This window comes from Cicer arietinum, chromosome 2, assembly GCF_000331145.2.
Source record: "Cicer arietinum cultivar CDC Frontier isolate Library 1 chromosome 2, Cicar.CDCFrontier_v2.0, whole genome shotgun sequence".
Taxonomy (NCBI): Eukaryota; Viridiplantae; Streptophyta; class Magnoliopsida; order Fabales; family Fabaceae; genus Cicer; species Cicer arietinum.
Window position 1 is genome coordinate 42282766 of NC_021161.2, and position 20095 is coordinate 42302860.

General features: G+C 29.8%; 4 protein-coding genes across 5 annotated transcripts in view; 2 read left to right on the forward strand and 2 right to left on the reverse strand.

The window, feature by feature from the left end:
• LOC101490353 (isocitrate dehydrogenase [NADP], chloroplastic) overlaps window positions 1-20095 on the forward strand; it is a 102641-nt gene that overhangs the window by 45492 nt on the left and 37054 nt on the right. The gene's annotated exons all lie outside the window — the stretch shown is intronic.
• Window positions 280-2004, forward strand: LOC101515622 (protein ALTERED XYLOGLUCAN 9). The gene has a single exon (XM_012713037.3). It carries the CDS (start codon window positions 413-415, stop codon window positions 1541-1543), a length of 1131 nt encoding a protein of 376 aa, XP_012568491.1. The 5' UTR covers window positions 280-412; the 3' UTR covers window positions 1544-2004.
• Window positions 2479-5115, reverse strand: LOC101488377 (expansin-A13). The gene is made up of 2 exons (XM_004490724.4): window positions 4488-5115; window positions 2479-3129 (listed from the first exon to the last, which is right to left on the reverse strand). The coding sequence occupies exons 1-2, from the start codon at window positions 4994-4996 to the stop codon at window positions 2820-2822; spliced, it is 819 nt and encodes a 272-aa protein (XP_004490781.1). The 5' UTR covers window positions 4997-5115; the 3' UTR covers window positions 2479-2819.
• On the reverse strand, window positions 6491-10115 carry LOC101488702 (protein REVEILLE 1). 2 transcript variants are annotated; one of them, XM_004490725.4, is made up of 6 exons: window positions 9694-10115; window positions 8812-8892; window positions 8590-8701; window positions 8392-8453; window positions 7809-8219; window positions 6491-7445 (listed from the first exon to the last, which is right to left on the reverse strand). In XM_004490725.4, exons 1-6 carry the CDS (start codon window positions 9718-9720, stop codon window positions 6855-6857), a joined length of 1284 nt encoding a protein of 427 aa, XP_004490782.1. In that variant the 5' UTR covers window positions 9721-10115; the 3' UTR covers window positions 6491-6854. The 2 variants fall into 2 exon arrangements, with proteins under 2 accessions (XP_004490782.1, XP_004490783.1); XM_004490726.4 differs by lacking the exon at window positions 8392-8453.

A 20095-nucleotide genomic window follows, 5' to 3' on the forward strand; every position in this document is an offset into this window, starting at 1 on the left:
AGAAAAAGTTAGATGATGCAAAATGACACAAAACGCTGATAATCATTGGCTACCGGTTTTGATTTGGATTTAGCGTTGTGTTGTGTTGTACTCCAATTCATTCGATTCTTCATTCTTACAATTTTCTGTCACATTTTCATTTTTCAATTCAACCTCAATTCAATTTTCCTTCTCTTGTTATCACGTTCCCATCAACAACAAAATAAAAATAAAAAATTTACCTTCATTCACAATCCAATAATAAATCAGCCCACCAACTTTCACTCTCACCCTTTTTTCTGGGTCCAAAAAAGTTTAATTCTTTTTCTCCAGATCTCAGATTTTTCCTTCACAACTCCATCAAAACCTTAAAAAAAAAATCTTGATTCGTGTTGATGTGAGTCTTGAAAGGGGTAAAAAAAATTCTAACACAATGTTAGGGGCAGTTCAATTGGGGTTATTTGCAGCATGTATAGTGTTGTTTGTTCCTATGGGTATGGCTGGTTGGCATTTGAGTCGTAACAAAGTTCTCTTTTTTAGTGGTGCACTTTTCATCACTCTTGCAGTTGGTGTTCATCTAACTCCTTATTTTCCATCTGTTTCTGATTTCATTACATCTGTTAAATCATCTTCTGTTGTTGTTGTTGATGATGATGATGTTGTTGTTGTTGAGGATCGTGATTCATGTGTTTCTTTGCTTCATGAAATTGCTTGGGAGGTTATGCCAAGTAAGGTTTTTGACCCTTTTTTGAATAACAATTCTTTGAACTATGAAAAGTTTTGGTCTTGGAGTAAATCTAGTGATACTGATTCATGTGAGTTTCAGAGGCTTAAAAAGAATGATGTGATGGATTTGCTTAATGGGTCTTGGGTTATGGTTGCAGGGGATTCACAAGCTAGAATCTTTACACTTTCTTTGTTGAGTTTGGTTTTGGATTCGGAACGTGTTGAATCTGTTAGGAGTCTTTTGTTTAAGAGGCATAGTGATTATCACATTGTGGTTGATGAGATGGGTTTGAAATTGGATTTCATTTGGGCACCTTATCCTTCTAATTTGACTGATTTAGTTTTGGAGTTTAAGCATAAACATTTGTATCCAGATGTTTTGGTGATGGGTTCTGGTTTATGGCACATGCTTCACATTACAAATGCTTCTGATTATGGTGTTTTGTTGAGGTTGTTAAGAAATTCTGTGACATCGATGTTGCCTGTTCCGCCGAAATTCGGCAACGACGGACCTGTGGTGGGTTCTGTTTCGTCGGTTAGATCTCCACATTTGTTTTGGCTAGGCATACCAACTTTGATAAACTCAATGTTGAATACAAAGGAGAAGAGGGAGAAGATGAGTGATGTAGTGCAAGGTGAGTATACGAGAGAGGTTCGGAAAAGTGGTATATTGAGGGAGTTTGGTGGTCCGTTTCGACTACTTGATATAGGGTCATTGAGTTTGAATTGTGGAATCAAATGTACAGATGATGGAATGCATTATGATGCAGATGTTTATGAAGCTGAACTTCATGTTATGTTCAATGCATTGCTTATAGAATCTCATCAGAAGCTCTGAAATATACTAAATTACTAATATGTATGTGTTTAGAAACGAAAAGTTAAGCAGTTGCAACGTGCGTTAAACCAGAAGCTACGCCTTAGAGGGTTGGTTTGATGTGCAATGAGAGATGTCAACAAACGCAGAAGCAAGCATCTGTCATGTAGCATTGGTTATTGGATCCCTCTGTGATGTGGGATATATACACAGATACGATACCTGCAATGATTTTGATTAGTTATTCTTCCATCATAGCTTGCAAATTTTTGCCAGGTTGGTTCAGGGACTTAGATTCAATTAGTTTTAGAGTGATTTTTATAGTAAATCACATTTGAAATTCTTTTGTTTTTCTTTCTTTTTATATTGTTCCACTGTATGCTAACAGCTCATGTATTAGTCCCCAAAGTTGGAAACTCAAATTTCTGTACAAACAGTTCATACATGCTTTTAACCACAATTTAATTGGGATTCATTTCTAATTTCTTTATGTGAATATCCTTTAGGCTAACTTGAATGTAGTTGCATGTTGATGTATGGTAATTACTGCTTATTAGTTTCGTTTTTTGGGTTCATTTTCATGATGTGTTATTGTGGAGCAGATTAATTAATTGCTGAGACCAATCTTGAAAACATTGTTTGCTTTATTAATGGGTTATCATATAATCACTAAAAGGATGTTTTATGTAGCTTGATGTCAAACATCATGCTAATATGATCTCATTATGTTGAATCACTATCGATATGTATGCTTACTGATTGATTACTATTTTTTGTCAAAACTCAAAAAGAATGGTCAGTCATTTTTTTTACCAAGGTATGATACTTTTGCATTTTGAAGTATGAACAAAATAAACCTTTATCAGTTGGATTAATTTGGATCTCAATCCCAATTAGTCTAATAGCAGCAGTCTTTGATGGGTGTTGGATGATGTAGTAGTAAGATTTAAGACAACTTGTAAAAGAAGTTGGTAGGATCAAACATCCTAATAAAAGCCTCGAGCATTTACATGGTAATTCCTCTTTGTTGTTGACCAACAAGGTATATATATATTTTTCTCATACAATAAACTCCTAATAAGATAATAGATGGTAAGTTACACCATCACATTGACAATCTTACAAGCCAACAAATCATTTGCTATCTACATAGTCTTCTTCTACAAAACCAAAAGAATTAAAATGTAAAAAGAACACCACCGGTAAGTAGACCTATAATATTGGAGCAAAAAAACTTTTGGGCATGGGAAAGGGATTGAGACTGATCCCTCGAGACAAGTTTTCTTCATTAGGCTTTTTAAGTATCAAATTGCTTGCCTTCAAATGTTTGTCCAAAACTCCAATCCTTGGGAGCAACGTTGTAAGACGTAACTGTTTTCCCATCGCTACTAGTAACCTCAAATGAAAGAGGTTGATTCTGCAGTAATGCGCTTATATGCCAGTTTTGACCCCAATTCCGACCCATTGGAAGCCAACCTGTTCTTGAGCCTTTAACCTTCACCGCAATGATGTCTCCGTGGCCAGCAACATTGCTGATCAGCACTGAAACGAAGATACCAGAACCAGTGACTGTAAATCGAATTCCACCTTCCCTTCTGCACTTTATCCTGCTCCAAACAGAATACAACATTCAAATAAGTAGTAGAATGAAAATCAAGTTTCTAACTACATTAAGTACATTTTGTTTGTTTGTCACTTTCAGGAGTAAATGTGTAGAATAATGACTGTTGGGGTGTATATATCTTCTTACCTTACCACAAGTTCCTTTATTAGCTACTTGGCCTGTTAGCCAGTGGTTTAAATGGTGAGGATGCAAGCCTAATTTTTTGAACCGTTATATTGTGGTCTTTTCTAGCCCGGTCCGTCTAGTCCACAGGCCTAAACGGTTGTTCTAGCCCGGTCCGTCTAGTCCACTTAGTAGCAAAATTGCATATTGTTCCCTTCTCATTATCTACAAGAATTTACTAGAGATCTTTTACCAATGACAGTGTATGAAGAGATGGCAGTACGAGTTTGTACTCTATATAAGCTCTTCTGAGATAAATACACTTACTACTATCTTAATTTTCTTTAGGTCAATTAAGTCCCTGCCATCTCTTTGCTACTTAGGCTAACTGTTTTTAGAAAGCTTTCGTTCACAATTTCAGCTCTTGAGAGCAGAGAGTTCCGAAGAGAAAGCTATTGGGAAAAACCCAAGTCCCACATAGATAAAAGATAGAGCTCTATAATAGTTTATAAAGAGTAACACTTCTCACTTTATAAGCTGGATTTATGTTGTAGAATGCGAACTAGCATTCAAGATTTCAAAGCTTCAAACATTATATAATGATAGTAGTTATAATTTATTTATGATTCTTTTAAAGTCTTCTCTGATTCTTCAAAATATACTATGAGTAATGTCAATGCTACATAGCAATCGACAAACAATTATTTAAAATGTTAGAATTAGCTACTCTCCAGAATCTGAGTAAACCATCAAATTGAGATCTCTCTCTACAAAAATTACTCATCATCTTTTGTCAAACAAACTGTCAAATTAGTTCCTATATTCACTTACTATCAATTAAGTCTCTATATTTAACAACTTATCATAAATTTGGCAATTATGTTAGTTCCTGAGACCGAATTCAGGACTTTCTGCTTAAAACTCTTTCAATATCCCTTAATAATTTACTATCCATTTGATGTGGAACATTAGTATCGAATTTGGAATGTAGCCCCTATATTGAACAACCTATATTTCACCATTTACTATCTAAAGGACCGATATGAGTAATGTTTTAAAATATTCATAATCTTACAAATCTATGCAAGAGCGTCCTACAAAGTTACATCCCAATGTAGTGTTTTACTCCTCCAAAAACTAATCAAAACAAACACAATTTCAATTCAATATAACCTACAATCATTTCAATTTGCAAAATGCAAAGCAAGAAACACAAGAGTAGTTAGTTACAAAGCATACCTACGATACTGAAGAGGCATGTTACCAGCTTTCCATATAGCAATCTTCTCAAAAGCATCAATAGGAAGAACAAAATGCTTATTAGGAGGATTACAATGTCCACCACCCTCCGACGTAAACCCATAGTTCGGCGCACAGAAATTAGTCGCAGTAACAATAATCGAAGTTCCAGGTAAACACCACCGCATATCCTCCACACACCGTAATTCAAAGCACGCGCCACAGATCTGACCTCTTTCGAACAAAGATTCACTAAGTCCTACCGTCGCCATGCCGTAACCGGCTTTCGTTAGGTCGCCGTAGCCACACGCGCCGCCTACTGTGTCGCGTGGATCCGCGGCAGCGTAGTAGGTCGCGCGTGCAGATCGCCATTCGGTGAAGGAAGGTGAGGATTGGAGATAAGGTGGTTGTTGAGAAGATGAAGAGGAATAATGAGAGGTTACTTTTTTTGTTGATGTTAGTGTAATGAGGAAGATTGTTAATGTTGTGAAGAATGAAGGAAGTGACATTTTAATGAAGGATGAAGAAGATGAAGAAAGAAAATGAGGGAAAATAATATTAAGTGAGAAAATAAAGAAAGAAAATGAAAGTGAAAGTGATGGATTATAGTTATGGAGCACTTTAATTATTTGCAATGGGACATAGTGCTATCTGCTTTTATTTTGTTGCTATTATTTTTGTTTGTTTCTTTGTTGTTGACGATCACTATTGATTTGAATTACCACAGTTTGAATTTTGAAACATAAAGTTTATCTGTCGGCATAGTTCACATGGGGTAAAGTCTAGATGACAGAAAGAGCTTATAGTTGAAGATATTTGTGTTTTAATCCTCTATATCTACTTTTTATAGTTGGATTTTCAAAGATAAATGTTCTCTCTTTAAATCGAATTATTAGAAGATCTATGGCCTAACAATCATGTTTGATTTTAACGTGGATTCAATTAAATTAGGGTAAATTAAATTTTACAAAAGAATGCAGTGCAGTTAGTTCAGACCTAGTAGTTATAGCATCACTTAAAATGTGAGATCACATTGCAAAAAATTTATGTAATTTAAATTATGTTTGATATCACGGTAGACTTGTCAGAATTATAATGAACTATCGAGATTTTATAAAAGTTACTATTTGTAGTTTTTGAAAATTACAGCGATTATCAGAGTTCTGACGGTTCTATTGTGCTACCAAATATAAAAAATTACGGTAATTTATCATTATGAATGAAAATAAGTTAAATTTCGTTGATATTTACTTAAATAGGTTAGATATATTATTAAAAAAATTAAAATTTGACCTATTATCCGTTAAAGTGTAAATTTTGTTGAACTCGTACAATCATAAGATCAATTTCTTATACTTTTCGCAACAGATTTGATATATATATATATATATATATATATATATATATGAACACCAATTATAAACAAAATAAAATAATAAAAAAACTATTGTAAAAAAAGAATTAAACATAGTCAACGAATTTATAACAATGATTTTAAGAAAGAAGAATAAGCATGGACATTCAAAAATGAGAACAAAAAAATTATGGTTCAAATTTTTAATAAAGATCTTTTATAATAAAAATATAAAAAGTTTGTCTTACAAAAATACCATAATATTTTATTATATATATATATATATATATATTTTAATTACTAAACAGACTTTTAATATGTTGAGGTCTATATTTTTAATATGTTGAGGATTGGTCGTGCTTTTGAGAAATCCAAAAATGTGATTTTCTTTCTGTGCTTGAATTGGTTTTGATGGGGCTGAATCCTATGTTATGTTTATAGAGCTTGTTGCAACGAAATTGGAGTGGAAAATGTATAAGTTCCATGTGTGGTTTCTTTCATACGCAACTTAATGGTCATTTGAAAGTTGTGTGAGCTATTCGGTTTCTAACTCGATTGCAGTTGGGAGTTGTGCTAACATCAAGGTGGTTCCAAAGTTTGTCAACTAATACAGAACATATTATGAACAATTAAAGCCTTACCCAATATGTAACTTAACACTTTCTTCACATTAACCATTCATAAACATTGATAATTCACAGTAGATGTTAGAAATACAAAACCCTGCCACTTAGACATGGCATAAGCATTTAGCACCTGTTCAATTTTGTAAACTAAATTCCGGAAACACAGAACCTGTTGTGCACCGAATCTTCAGACCAGTCCAGTTTTACCGAACTACTTTAACTATTCGGTTTGGTTCGGCTTTCCTTCCTGAATCGAACCATGAACAGTCCTAGCCGAAATGTCAGATGTCAGCTACCATTTCTCTCTTCTCATACCATGTCATCCAGCAAGATAAAAGACAGCTCCATTATATGATTTCAATTTACATTTATAAAATGGAAACTGCATTACAAAGAAAGCCTAATTCGTTGATGTTCCCTCCTCTCTTCGGTTACTGTTGAACACTGTCTTTCTCTTTCTGCCATGCACCTTTTATATGGTACAAACCCTTTACCAAATGTTTTATGTCTCACTGTTTCACTTGGTGTAATGTGGCCAACAAGGTAATTCACATGATCAATTTTGTCTTGATCATTTGATATTTCATTGCTTTCTCCATCATTGGTTGAGCTAGTGTTGTTAGAACCAACACAAGATCCTTCCTTTTGAGTTTCTTTATCTTCACATTCTTCATGATTAGAATGTAGAGGTTTTTCCTCATGCTCTTTGTGTAGTGGCTTGAAGGCTGAATTGCGGGAAATAGTCCACCAAGGAACGACGGTTGTGTGACTGATATCTGAACATTCACTCTGAGGTTGTTGCAGAAGATGCATGGTAGTTGTTTGTTTGGAATTGGATGCTTCCATTGATGTAGAAGAAGGTTTGCATGTATCTTTTACGAGTAGAGTTGTTCCAAAAAGTTTGAGTGTTCGACCAGGTGATTCATCTACCGCTTCGTCTTTGGTGGATACATGTTCTTTAGAGAAAAGCTCCGGTTTCTAGACAATATAAAGATCAAAACATAAGAACATAAAACCATATTGCAAATTTTAAAAATATTATCATGGCGATGATGTAATCAAGATTTTAAGTTGCACTCGCGTGACCTCATTTGATATTGCAAAGAATCGCAGTCAAATATGCTGATGCAACTCCAATCACGGCCGTGTTGTGATTGCAATCGCAGAGACATCAAACACCGCGATGTTGTGATAGCAGAGACATCAAATATTTTAGTGTTATGATTGTATTCAAAGAGACATCAAAAGCAATTATGTTGCGCCCATAATTACGATTGCAAACCAATTTTTAAAACTTGATTGTAGTTAAGAAAATGAAATAGGTTAGAATTTAATAAATACCTCTAGAAGTTGTTCATCGTGAGCTGAACCGTCATTCAGTTCATCTATTTGTGGAGGCATATCTTGCTCGAACGATAATTTACGCTCAAGAAGTGGAAAGCTACTGGTATGGACGGCACTCATGGATGAAACCGGGGACAAACTTCCGGTCGGGCTATCAGAATCAGAGAAACCAAGTGTTTCCAAAGCAACTGACGATAGTACCGATTTCGGAGACTTGTTTTCTTGACCAAAATCTAACGACACTATAGAATTAGACCTCAGTGGCTGTTCCAAGTTGGAGATTTCATTCTTCCGGATTTCTACTAGTTTACGCGGGTAAGGATGAATCGGCTTTCTTTTCGGTCGTGGCGGTGGAATTTCAATAGACTCCACCAATGTTGTGGTGTTCCCGTCAGTATCTCGATTGATCTGCGGAAAAAAATCAAAATAAAAGAGTTATGAGTAAATTCAAGACGAACTTTCGAAGTTTCGACCTCAAGGAAGTTTGCATTTAGCATCTCCTAGGGTCATCAACATAATTTTTCAGTTAATATATGGTTTATTGTGTATAGATGATTCACATTGGAATTAAACAATAAACCTTAGAAAAAAACTTCTGAGCATGACTTCGAATCTGCACAGCAGTCTTTGTGCCAACATGTTCTGTGGTGAAAATAAAGGATCCAAAAACTTAGATCATATTTTCTGATTTATTAATTAATTTGCATTCATTTGCAAGAACAATCTTTATGACATATATACTTTGTCTAAGATATGAAAAATTCAAAATTATTAATACCTTCGATTCTTCGCCATGCTCGGCCATACAACTTTAAAGCTTCAAGGAACTTCTTATGTTCTTCATCTGTCCATCTCTCTCTTTGCTTAGTGATAGTATATGGTTTCCTTACCTATAGAAATATATATACATAAATTTGATTAAAACATGACATTGACATAGATGTAACAAAAATCAAAGTTTATAAAATATTTCACAAACACATAAGATTGAAGGGAGAACCTTCAAGGCATAGTCATCTCCACATGAAAATTGATCAATTAATTTTTGCACATGTACAACAGAATGCACTCCTTCTTGACCCTGCATCCATTAAATATATAAATTAGATCTAATGCAACAATCATGAAGAAAATGGAAATTATCTAATAGTAGTAAAGTTAAGTAGACTTAAAATTCATAATAAGAAATTATTTATTTACCAAAGAGCCCTTTCATCCCTCAAATGAAACCATTCACACCACAAGATGAAATACATGAGTTTTTTTCTTTGATAAAAAACAACATACAAAAATTTCACCACTGATGATGATAAGATCATTTACAAGACCTAATTAGCAATAATTAACCTGAAGCATTCAAAAATTACTTTTTTAGAGGGTATATTCAAATTAATCCAATTATAAAATCTATTCATAATTGGTATGTGAAAATAAAAACCAAATCATAACCTTTATATTTATGGTTTGGATCTGTTTCCTATAAAGTGATCAATTCACTACTATTATCAATAATTAACAAATCAAAAGTAGATGTTACGTATATATCAAAATAAATCATGAGTTTACTAAAATAATAACTCTTAATTTTCTCAATTTACACTTCACTCATCATAGATAATCCAAATTCTTACGGTTCATCTTTTCATTCTTTTTTGCTTCAAAAAAAAGTTTTATTTTTCATCTTTTTTAATTCTCTTTTCACAAAATAGGACCAAACATATCCAACCCAAATCAGAAGAAAAAACCTTCAACATACATAAATACAATCAAAACCAAATAAAAATCTCAGGTCCCTCACAAAATCAAGTATAGAATAAAATATAAAATAATATATATATAAATAAGACATAGAAAAAAAAAATTGTAGTTACATAACACATACCTGAATAGCCATGGAATCAGAATCCATTGATGAAATATTTTCCTCTCTCTCAAAAAAACCAAACTTTCTTCAACGCTAAGGTTGGTTGTTAAAACTTCCTCAATAGTAGAACAACAACAAAAAACAATTCAAACCAAAAAAAAATATCAAATATTTTTCTTCCTCTCAACTATAAGACCAAAATCAGACACAAATCCACTGCATGGCTTTGTTTACCAAAAAAAACATCAAAATCCAAATCTCAAGACAGAAAGAGACAGTAACAACAGTTTCTTATTATTCACTCCAAGAAGGAAAATTGAACAAAACCCAAAAGAGGAAAAAAGGTTAAACAACAAGAAAAGAATGGATGAGAAGGTTTGTAAGGTGATAACAGAGAGAAAATAGCGTTGTGAGGTTAGAAAAAGAAGAAGAATAACAAAGTGGAAGTGAAGATAGATAGATATAAAAAAGCGAAGTGGGAAAGAGACTTTTTGAAGGTGGAAAATAAAAGGATCAAGGAAATATTGACACGTAGGACGTTGAATTTTGTTTTTGTCGTAGAAAATTGTTTTTTTTTTTCGCTTTTTCGCATTTTTCTTTGGTGAGCGAAATGTCGAGAACTTGATGGGATCTTGTGGCTCGTATTGAAAGTGCGCCTAAACACGTGGCGTTCGGCTGTTTCATCTATTTTTATTTTTATTTATAAAAAAAAATTGTTTCGCTTTTTAATTGGGTGGGTGAAAACTAAAAGACAGCTCATTTATTGGATAATTTGGGAAACGGAGCATACTCGCGGCCAAAAATGTTGGAATGCTACTCGCATTCAAATAAATTAAGATACTTTAAAATCCATGTAGAAATTTGTTTAATTCAATTTTATCTCCAAAAGATATAAAAGTACATCTTTTTTACTCAAAAAATATAAGAACTTAGGATAATTCAATTCCTACTTTTCGTTTGTAATTTAGTCTCGAAGGCAAAAAAAAATGTTATCTAAATAATTTATTCTTAAACGATTATAAATGAGTTGCATGTCATTTATTTGATTAAAGCGTAAATATTATTTGATAGTTAATAGTAATTTATCTCAACAAAAATCTTTTAAAAATAATTTATCTCAAAATTAGTTTATTCATTCAAGTAAGATAATCTCAACATACAAATATGAGTCAACATTTCATTTAAAATTTTCACGTGTGTTTGAATAACTTTTATTTATTTAAAATTGTGACCATTTAAGTATTTTTTTAATCTTTTAAAAAAAATATAAACGTAAAGATCCCTACAATCTTTCTACAATGAAATATTAAATAAATAATACACAACATCTATGAAAAATAAACGTAAAGAGGCACACACAATCGTTTTATTAACAAAAAAACTAATACAGCTATTTGGTTCTTTGAAAATGTGACCAAGAGAAGTGTTGCAATTAAAAAGATGGATAAGAAAGTTGACCTGTTTTTTAAGAGGTTGGATATATACTGTGGAAAAAAAGACAATACCACAATATTAGAATTGTGCTTAGTTGATTTTTTAAAAAACTTAAATCATATTCATTTTAAAATTAATATATAGATTTAAATTTATAACTAAATTTATTATTTAATTTAAAATTGGTTATGGTTAAATAGTCAGTTTTAAAAAATTCAATTTTTAAATTTTTTTTAAAATTGATTAAAATTTAATTATTTTTTAATATTTATTTTTTAAAAAATTATTTATTCACAATTTAAAAATCAGTTATTTAAAAAAAATCAATTATTTTTACAAGATGAAAGCTAAATTAAAAACATACATCAACTATACAATTGTTTTCTCTTGTGATTAAAATTGATTTATTACTAATTTCATTAATTAAGACCACCGATTCCGATTCATACTAGTTCAATAAATTGTTTATTATTAAAACCATAGAAAATACAACTTGAAAGTTTTTTCGATCAAATTTAACAATTATGCATCATAATAAAACCGTAGAAAATATAAACACTTGAAATTTTGCTTCCAAGACTGATATGGACATCACAACCACAAGATTTAGTGATTAAAATATCTAATAGATTTAATATATTATTTTTTGTCTTGAGCATTTATAATTAAGTTAAGTTTGAGCACTATCTAAATCTCAATATCATTTTCAACGTAACATATTAATATAACATTTTGAAAAGAAAAAAAACATCTTTTAAAAATCAATAATTTAAAAAAAATTATATTTAAAATATTTAGTCTACCATATTTTAGTCTTCTTCAATAAATATTAAATATCTTAATTAATTAACTAGTTATCATATAATATGATTGGTTAGTAATAAATAATGGATTAAATGAAGTTAGTAATATCTCAATGAAGTTAGTAATAAATTGTCGGAAAACGCTGCAGAAATATGGAAGGTCGATGGGATTATGACAGAATCATAATCGTTTTTGAATGTTGGGGATTTAGAGTTTTTGAGAGTTAAGTGGATAAAAATCGAGAAAAAAATCAAATCCAAATATAAAATATGGGTATGTATCCAACTTGTTGATAAATAAATCAGATTATAACCATACCATTTTAACTACATATTTAAAATGAATTTAAATTCAATTTTAGATTTCAGTCTCATAACCAGATTTTTTGCGTAACTATACCACAAATCATATTACTTAAGTGTTTTGGAGTTACCATCATATGCTAACCTTCTCGATAGATGTTGATAAGCTCCATCAACATTAACTTTAAAAGTGGAGGTTCCCAACCTAAATTATGAGGCACATTTTTATTTTCCCCGAACCATACATACATCCTAAATTACTTAACAATGATATTAACCCAATTTTGTACTTGAGCAAGGAACCCTGAGTACAAGTGTGAGAAAATCAATCCTTCCAAATAAGCCAAATAGCAACACCAAATAAGGTGGGCCATGTCCAAAGGACCCTATCAACACATTTCAGGTTATTCCATTCCAACTAATCATAAGTCTCAAGACATACTTAAGAAACAACTCTAAAGTTTACGGTAAATAACATTCCCGTAATTCAAATACTCATCAATAATCACAGAGAATATACATAATAGATTTAAAACTTGAATTAGAATGAAACAATTATCATAATCCCAAATCTTACTAACAACAAATCATAATCATCTTATTTTTTGATTTATTATTCGCCAATAACTACTTATGTTCTAAATAAGTATTATAGAGAACCATCAACCTCATCAAAATTTTACAATAAAATTGAAACACTTCTATAGATAATCGACCAGAATATTCCATACTTGAACTCAATCTAATAGACGTGTCAATCGAAATGATAATTTTGTGCCTAACGCGTCCAACTTAATGCGTGGCCAGTATTTTCCCAGCTACTGTATAGATAAATGCAATTGTTTGTGGTTTATGTCTTTTTTTTTTATATCAAAGTTGTCGATAATTTTTTTTTAATAATTTGCACCATATATATATTTGCGTCGATGTATATATAATTTGAGTTTTGAATTGGTCATTGGTAAAATTATATATATAGTATAAAGGATATTTTTATATCTATAAATATCCGCATTTTTTATTTTTCTATGTGTATAAAAAAGAGAAACAAATATTTTAAAATGAGTGTTACTCCAAAAATACGTGGTATAATCAATTATGTATTTTAAATAATAATAACACATAATAGTAAAAAAAGTTATAAAATATAATTTTTTAGCAGTTTTTTAACCGTAAAGTTGGTCAAACGTCATTTAAATATTTGAATTTGTGTATTAGTGATAATTTCTAGAGGTTATCATTTGAATATCCTTTGATCGAGTAAATTACAAAGGGATTTTCATCTTACAAGAGTTGTAGTTTAGTTAGGGACTGTTACCATCTTCTTCTCAAAATTGTTTTTGTATGTGTTATTGATGTACTTTATGCTCTTTTTCAAAATTTTGTTAAATGTTATTTCTTACGTTGATTCTTTTTTTAAATTGTTTTTTGTATGTGGTAGGGCGAGGAAGCTCACAAAATACATATTGAATATAAAGTGGAAGAAAGTATGTCTTTCGTGTAAGATATGAGGTTTGGCTGTGTGTAGGCTAAGGGATATTAATTAGACTCTTTTAGGCAAATAGGGGTGGCATTTGAAAAACAATTGTTCTAATCTCTAATTTAAAGTTTTGCCAAAAATTATGGTATAAAAGGGTATGGTCTCTTGTGCAAGTCACATATAGAGTCTAGTTGGTGGAAAAATATTACCAATGTTTTTTAGGGGATGGGAAGAGGGAGATCAACCGATAGAGTTTTAAGATTAGCTTACGTCGAGCTTTAGTCAAATACAACTTTTTTTAAATGGATAAAGTCAAAAAATTTTAAAAAAACTCTATTTAGTTAAAGATGTGATACTGTATGTTACATAAAATATATTTTAGGTCTACCGAGTTGAACTACTTGAATAAATATGGAATAAGTCTATATATATATAAGATAAGATCGGATTGATTTAGGAATGATAACACAACTAGCATCCGTAGATATCTATCGAACTCATTTCGATTTGGACGAGAAAAATTCATTTTAATTAGATGTGAATGTAAATTTTCGATTCCATCACAATCATATCTTTTGGACAAAACAAAAAAAGATTCATATCCTTTCGATACTTAGATAAAAAAAAATGGAGATTACATTGAAAAAAAAAGAACTACTTATATTTTCAATAAATGGATATTTGTATGTTGCCTTGTCTTACATATATAATATAATATATTGCATACAACTTGTGCAGCAAATCTTGAGATAAAATCAACCTTACATAGGGTGACGACTACGACATTTCTAAGAAATATAATTTGACTAGATACAAAGTACTTTTTATCTTTCCCGTTCAATAATATACTCATGTTTGTTGAAAATGTTATTTTATAACATGGACCTAATAATAACAAATCTTAGTTATGATATACTAAATAAAAAGCTATTTACTATTTTATCCATAAAAATAAACTTACTAATTTCTTGTTAGTTGGCCTAGTTCAATGATCAATTTTCTATTTCCACTCACGAGTTTTATGTTTCTTTTACTGGCAAATGAATTTTATGTTATTATCTTTCACTTGTTATTAGCTTTAAATACATTTTTCCTCAAATTTGTCTGAATCCTCAGATATGATGTCCGACCATCAAGAATGACCCAGTAGATCTAAAAAAACCAATATGAAAATATCTTCCTTCTTTCTCTTAATTTATAATAACCAATATGAAAATACGTTCCTTCTTTCTCTTATATATTAAGTGTTTGATTTGGTGGAGGTGTATCTTCGGTGTAAATTATTCTACACCAACAATTAATAAAATAGTTATAGATAAAATATTCAATAAATATATTTAATTTAAAAATCGTTTAATATAATATACAAAATTAAATGATTATAATTAAATAATGGTGTAAAATAATTTTATATTATAAATGCATTATCTTTATACTATGTTATATTTAAATATTTATTTATTTCATAGTATTCCTTATTTTAGACTATTAATAAAATATTAATACTTGTGTTGTTAATATATTATTATTTGTTGTATTAATAATAGTTTAATAACTATTATATTAATATTATTATTTCACTAACTATTATATTAATGATAGTTTAATAAATTGAACTAATTTTATCATAAAAATTAACAAATTTAATATCCAAAAAAATGCATACTTCAACTTAATTAAACGTGATAACATATTCTATATCTGCGAGTACTATCTAAAATTCACCTTTGCTTTGATACAGAAATACCACTTTGATAAATTTATATTTGAATTTTTTTATTTTTCTTACATTTGAAATCGGGATCAAACACAAAAGTAGAGGTATTAGATATTCGTGTTACACTTATGTTTATTTTGTATATATATATATATATATATATATATATATATATATATATATATATTAATGATAAGTAATTTAACTAGAGAAGATAAATTATGTAATTTTAGATCCCTTTTGTGAAATCGTTAAAAACATCTATATCATTAAAATTAGATTCTTCTAAAATAATAAATTTATTACAGAGAAAAAAATGAAAAATACAACTAACTTATATTAAAAATAAATATTATATACACAATCAATTAGTAGTGGTTATAATTTTCACACATTACCTTCTTATTTTATAAGATTTAAATTCCAATCATATTTATTAGCCTTCGACTGAACTAACATGATTCGATCAGTTATTAGTCATATAAGTTTTCTATTCGTCTTGTTAAATCTCTATTGCAATTACAATTTATTTTTTATTTTTAATATTGATTGGTGATAAATAAAAAAGAAACAGGTGTCTTCAACAATGAGCGAGTGGCAAGTGATGCTACAAAACAGCGTCACAGTGCATCTCTAAACAAGTAGGGCAACGTTCCAATCAAATAAATGTATAATAATAATTCATTATTACGAGGTGCTATTGTCATTCTTAGTAATAATATATTAAATTTAATTTATATATATTGATTTTATATTTAAATTAGTAAAATTTAATTTTTATTATAATTATTTATTAAATATTTTGACACTGATATACAAATTAATCTAATATATATTTTTATAAAATAAAAGTAGGGGATATTTTTATATAAAAGAAAAGGAGGATATTTGTGTGTAAGAGAAAAAGGGTTTAAATATCTAGTGCGCTTTAAAAAATTGAAGGAGTGATGATAAAGTAAAAGGGTAGAAGAATTGTGGATCAGATTCAAAAAGAACGAAAGATTAAAGGGCATCGCTTTCTACCTTACGCTTTTCGCCACGTCATTGCCACTTGCCGCCAAACTATACGAATCACGACACGTTACAGTTGTTAACATTTGGAAAGAGATAAACACCATTCTACACCACATATTTTTCTTTTCTTTTGGTTTTCAATTTCTTCTAACAAAATTTTGTGGCCACAACATTTTCTTCGGCTTTTAGTTCCATTTTTATGTCGACAAGTAGACACACTTTGAGAAAAAGTAGCATTTATTTATTTGTTGCTCAAGTTAGTTAGAATATTAAAATTTGCTGTGTTAGATTGTCTATTAAATGAGATATAACACAACAAAAGAGTAAGGTTTGGTTGATTGTGTTTTATTTTTTAATTTTAAAAAAATTATTTTATAAATAAATTTTATAAAATTACTTTTAATAAAAAATTTAGAAGAAATTTGTCTGATGATTTTAATTTTTAAATTAATTTTTTATTAGAGAGTTAAAAAAATTATAAATAAAAAATTATTTATCTGTTTTATTTTTTTAATTTTAAAAAGTATAATATTAAAAATAATTTTACAAAAATAGTTTTTAAAAATAAGTAATTCAAATAAATTTTTTAATTTTTACATTTTAAAATATTAAAATAAATTTTTTGAAATGTGAATCAAATAAACCCTAATTCTTGGAAAGTGATTTTATAAGTTTTTTTATCTCTCACGGATTTTTAAGTTTTATATCTCAATTCTCCACTAATTTTTCTCTATTTTATTCACATTTAAAAATTATTTACTGCATTAAACTTTAAAGTTTAAGATATTTACAATGAACGACTACATAAATTCTGTTTTTAAGGTAAAAAAATTATAGAAAAATAATTATATGGCATAAAATTTAAAGGTGGTCCGAGATAAGATTGAAGTGATGCCGAAGAGTAATGAATATGATAGCGTTGAATAGTTTTAGTTAATCAGTAGAGTTGAAGTACTCATTTGGATATGTTACACGACTTTGATAATCTAAGATCATGGGACACGCACGAACCTTAGCGTACCTCATAATTTTAATAGGCTTTGCACCCTTCTAAAATAACTGGGTTGTGGTCTAGACTGGAACAAAGGGCCTCAAAATATATAAAAATATCAAGAAATTGCTCGTCTCATCCATTGTTCTCACAAGTCACCCAAAATATCCTTTAGCGTATCCCACAATCTGGTTCATTAATTTTATCGGGTAACCAAAAGTGTGAAACTCATAGGTACCTTAATAAGGGCAAAACACCATTTTTCTCTCATTCACTATATTTTCAAGTCAAAAACTCTCTAAACTTATAATTCTCTCAAATCCTACTCAATTCACATTTTATCTCTCAAATTCACATTAAAAACATCACATTTTAATTCGTCAATTATTAATTACCACAAGATAAAATTTTGTTTTTCTATTTTTGATTTTATTGTTTATATTTATATTTTTTATTTGTAATTAGTTTGTAGTGAGATATAATTAATTTATGTTATTGTTTTAATTGGTAGTTAGGGGATGAATCTTGAAGTTGTTGATGTTATGTCAATTAATTGTTGTTGTTTAAATTGAATTTATTTTTTTAAGTTGTTATACTTGTTTTATGTAAAGTGTTTGACAAAATGCTTCCATGAAAATATAGAAATGTGACAAAGTCAACGTGCTTCAAGTGTTTGATAAATTGCTTTAATGAGTGAAATTAACTTAAATGGTGTAGTTAAGGTTTATTATTTCATGATAAATTGCTTTAAATATTATTGACAAATTGGTTGATTGTTCATTGACACATTGCTTTTTTTTTTTGAGATGGAAGGAGATGGTGAAGTTATTCAATTTCAACATGGTAGGGAGATCCATCATGGAACTGTTCGTAGAGAGTTTCAGGTCAGATCTCCTATTAAACGACAATGGGTTAGAGATAAAAGTTTTCGCTCACAGACATGTGCTGATGATATATCGAACGAGATGTCTGCACCACTGTCGCTGCCTTTATCACCACCACCACTTATTTCAGGGATTTTTAGAAGACCCCATTGATATGTCATTGCTATCACGTTTTGAGGACCACGTCGTAACCTATTTATGGGTTAAATATTTAAATTTTAATTCTAAATTTATTTAAATTTAATTATTTATTTATTGATTAATTATTTATTTATTTAATCATCAAATATTAACAATTATTTTTTAGGAACATGAACCTCTTAAATGTGTCAACATACGAAGAAAAATAATTTAGTTAACAGTTCCAAATTCTAATATGGATTTATTTTGGAGTCCAACCAAATCATCACATTTGACTCGTCTTGGACACACAAGCTACAAATTAATAGACGTTGACTTGTTATCTGCATTTGATGATAGGTGGCACATAGAAACTAGCACATTCATCTCCATGTGGTGAGATGATAATAACTTTGGAAGATGTCTCATATCTGTTGCACTTTCTCATCAACAGACGCCTCTGATTCCCATATAGCGTTGTTGCACTTGCTTCTTACCACTACAAATCCTAACTTATCTGTTTGACGACAAAACCAAGCAATCAAATCAACTCTGGAGCTATATTTATTTTCAGTAGTAGAGCTTTTCCCAGTATCAATGTCATTAACCACTGATTATGAAATATCTGATTTCAAATCAGTTGTTTTCTTTGGGTTTCAAGTCGAGTAGAGACTCAAGTTAAAATTCAGCTGCAGGTTCATGTTTCAATTCAACTGTAAGATCATCTTTCAAATCAGATGTAAGCACGTGTTTGGATTCAGGTGGAGACTCAACCATAACTAACTATAAACATTCAAAGTAATTTAAACTCGCTTTTGCATTATTTGAACAAAATTGTGTTGACGGAACCAGTTGATGGATCAATGGTGTATTTGAACACAAAAACATTAAAATAAGTGAAGGATTTGAGGTTGAGTGTTAAAGAAGAATAGTATGGTGAAAACTAACATGACTTATGTATGAATAGTTATCGGATGTGTTAATCTAGTAATTTAAGGATTCAAATTCATACTTTCGAAAATTTAACTTATCAGAAGTGATTATCTAATAATGGGTAGTTTTAGGAATTTGGGAGCCTCTGAACAACAATGGAGGAATGAATAACTTCCAAAATGTCAAGCTATTTTTTCTAGCTTGTAGAAGTATAATATTTCTTACTCAAATCTCAATCACAATGTAAAAGGTAAATCAAATGGTCTTACAAGACTTTGATTTCAATAAAAAAAATTCACAAGAATTTTTATTATTAAAGTATTATTAAAATTTTTGCATCAAAAAGTGAAAAAAGGAATACTATTCTAATGATTAATGGAACGTCTATATCTTAATTTGCACACAATATTTAAAATTTCAAGGACAAATATTCTAACCAAATTGTGGCATACATAGTTGGTGTGTAATGTTTGTGAGTGTTCTAAATATAAGATATCAAGATTGATTCATATTCATCGAAAAATTGTCTGCTAAAAATATAATTGTAAAGAGATAAAGAATTTTAAGTGTGAATAAACTTTGAGCAATGATTAATCTCATAGTAAATTCAAATGATCATCAATCTCTAGTTTTGGTGTAAGTAGTTCAGGAATCAGGAATGTAACAGATTTGGATACTTTATTTAGAAATATTGTAATATTTTATTCTGTACTTTTTAACGGCAATTTTGCACACCTTGTA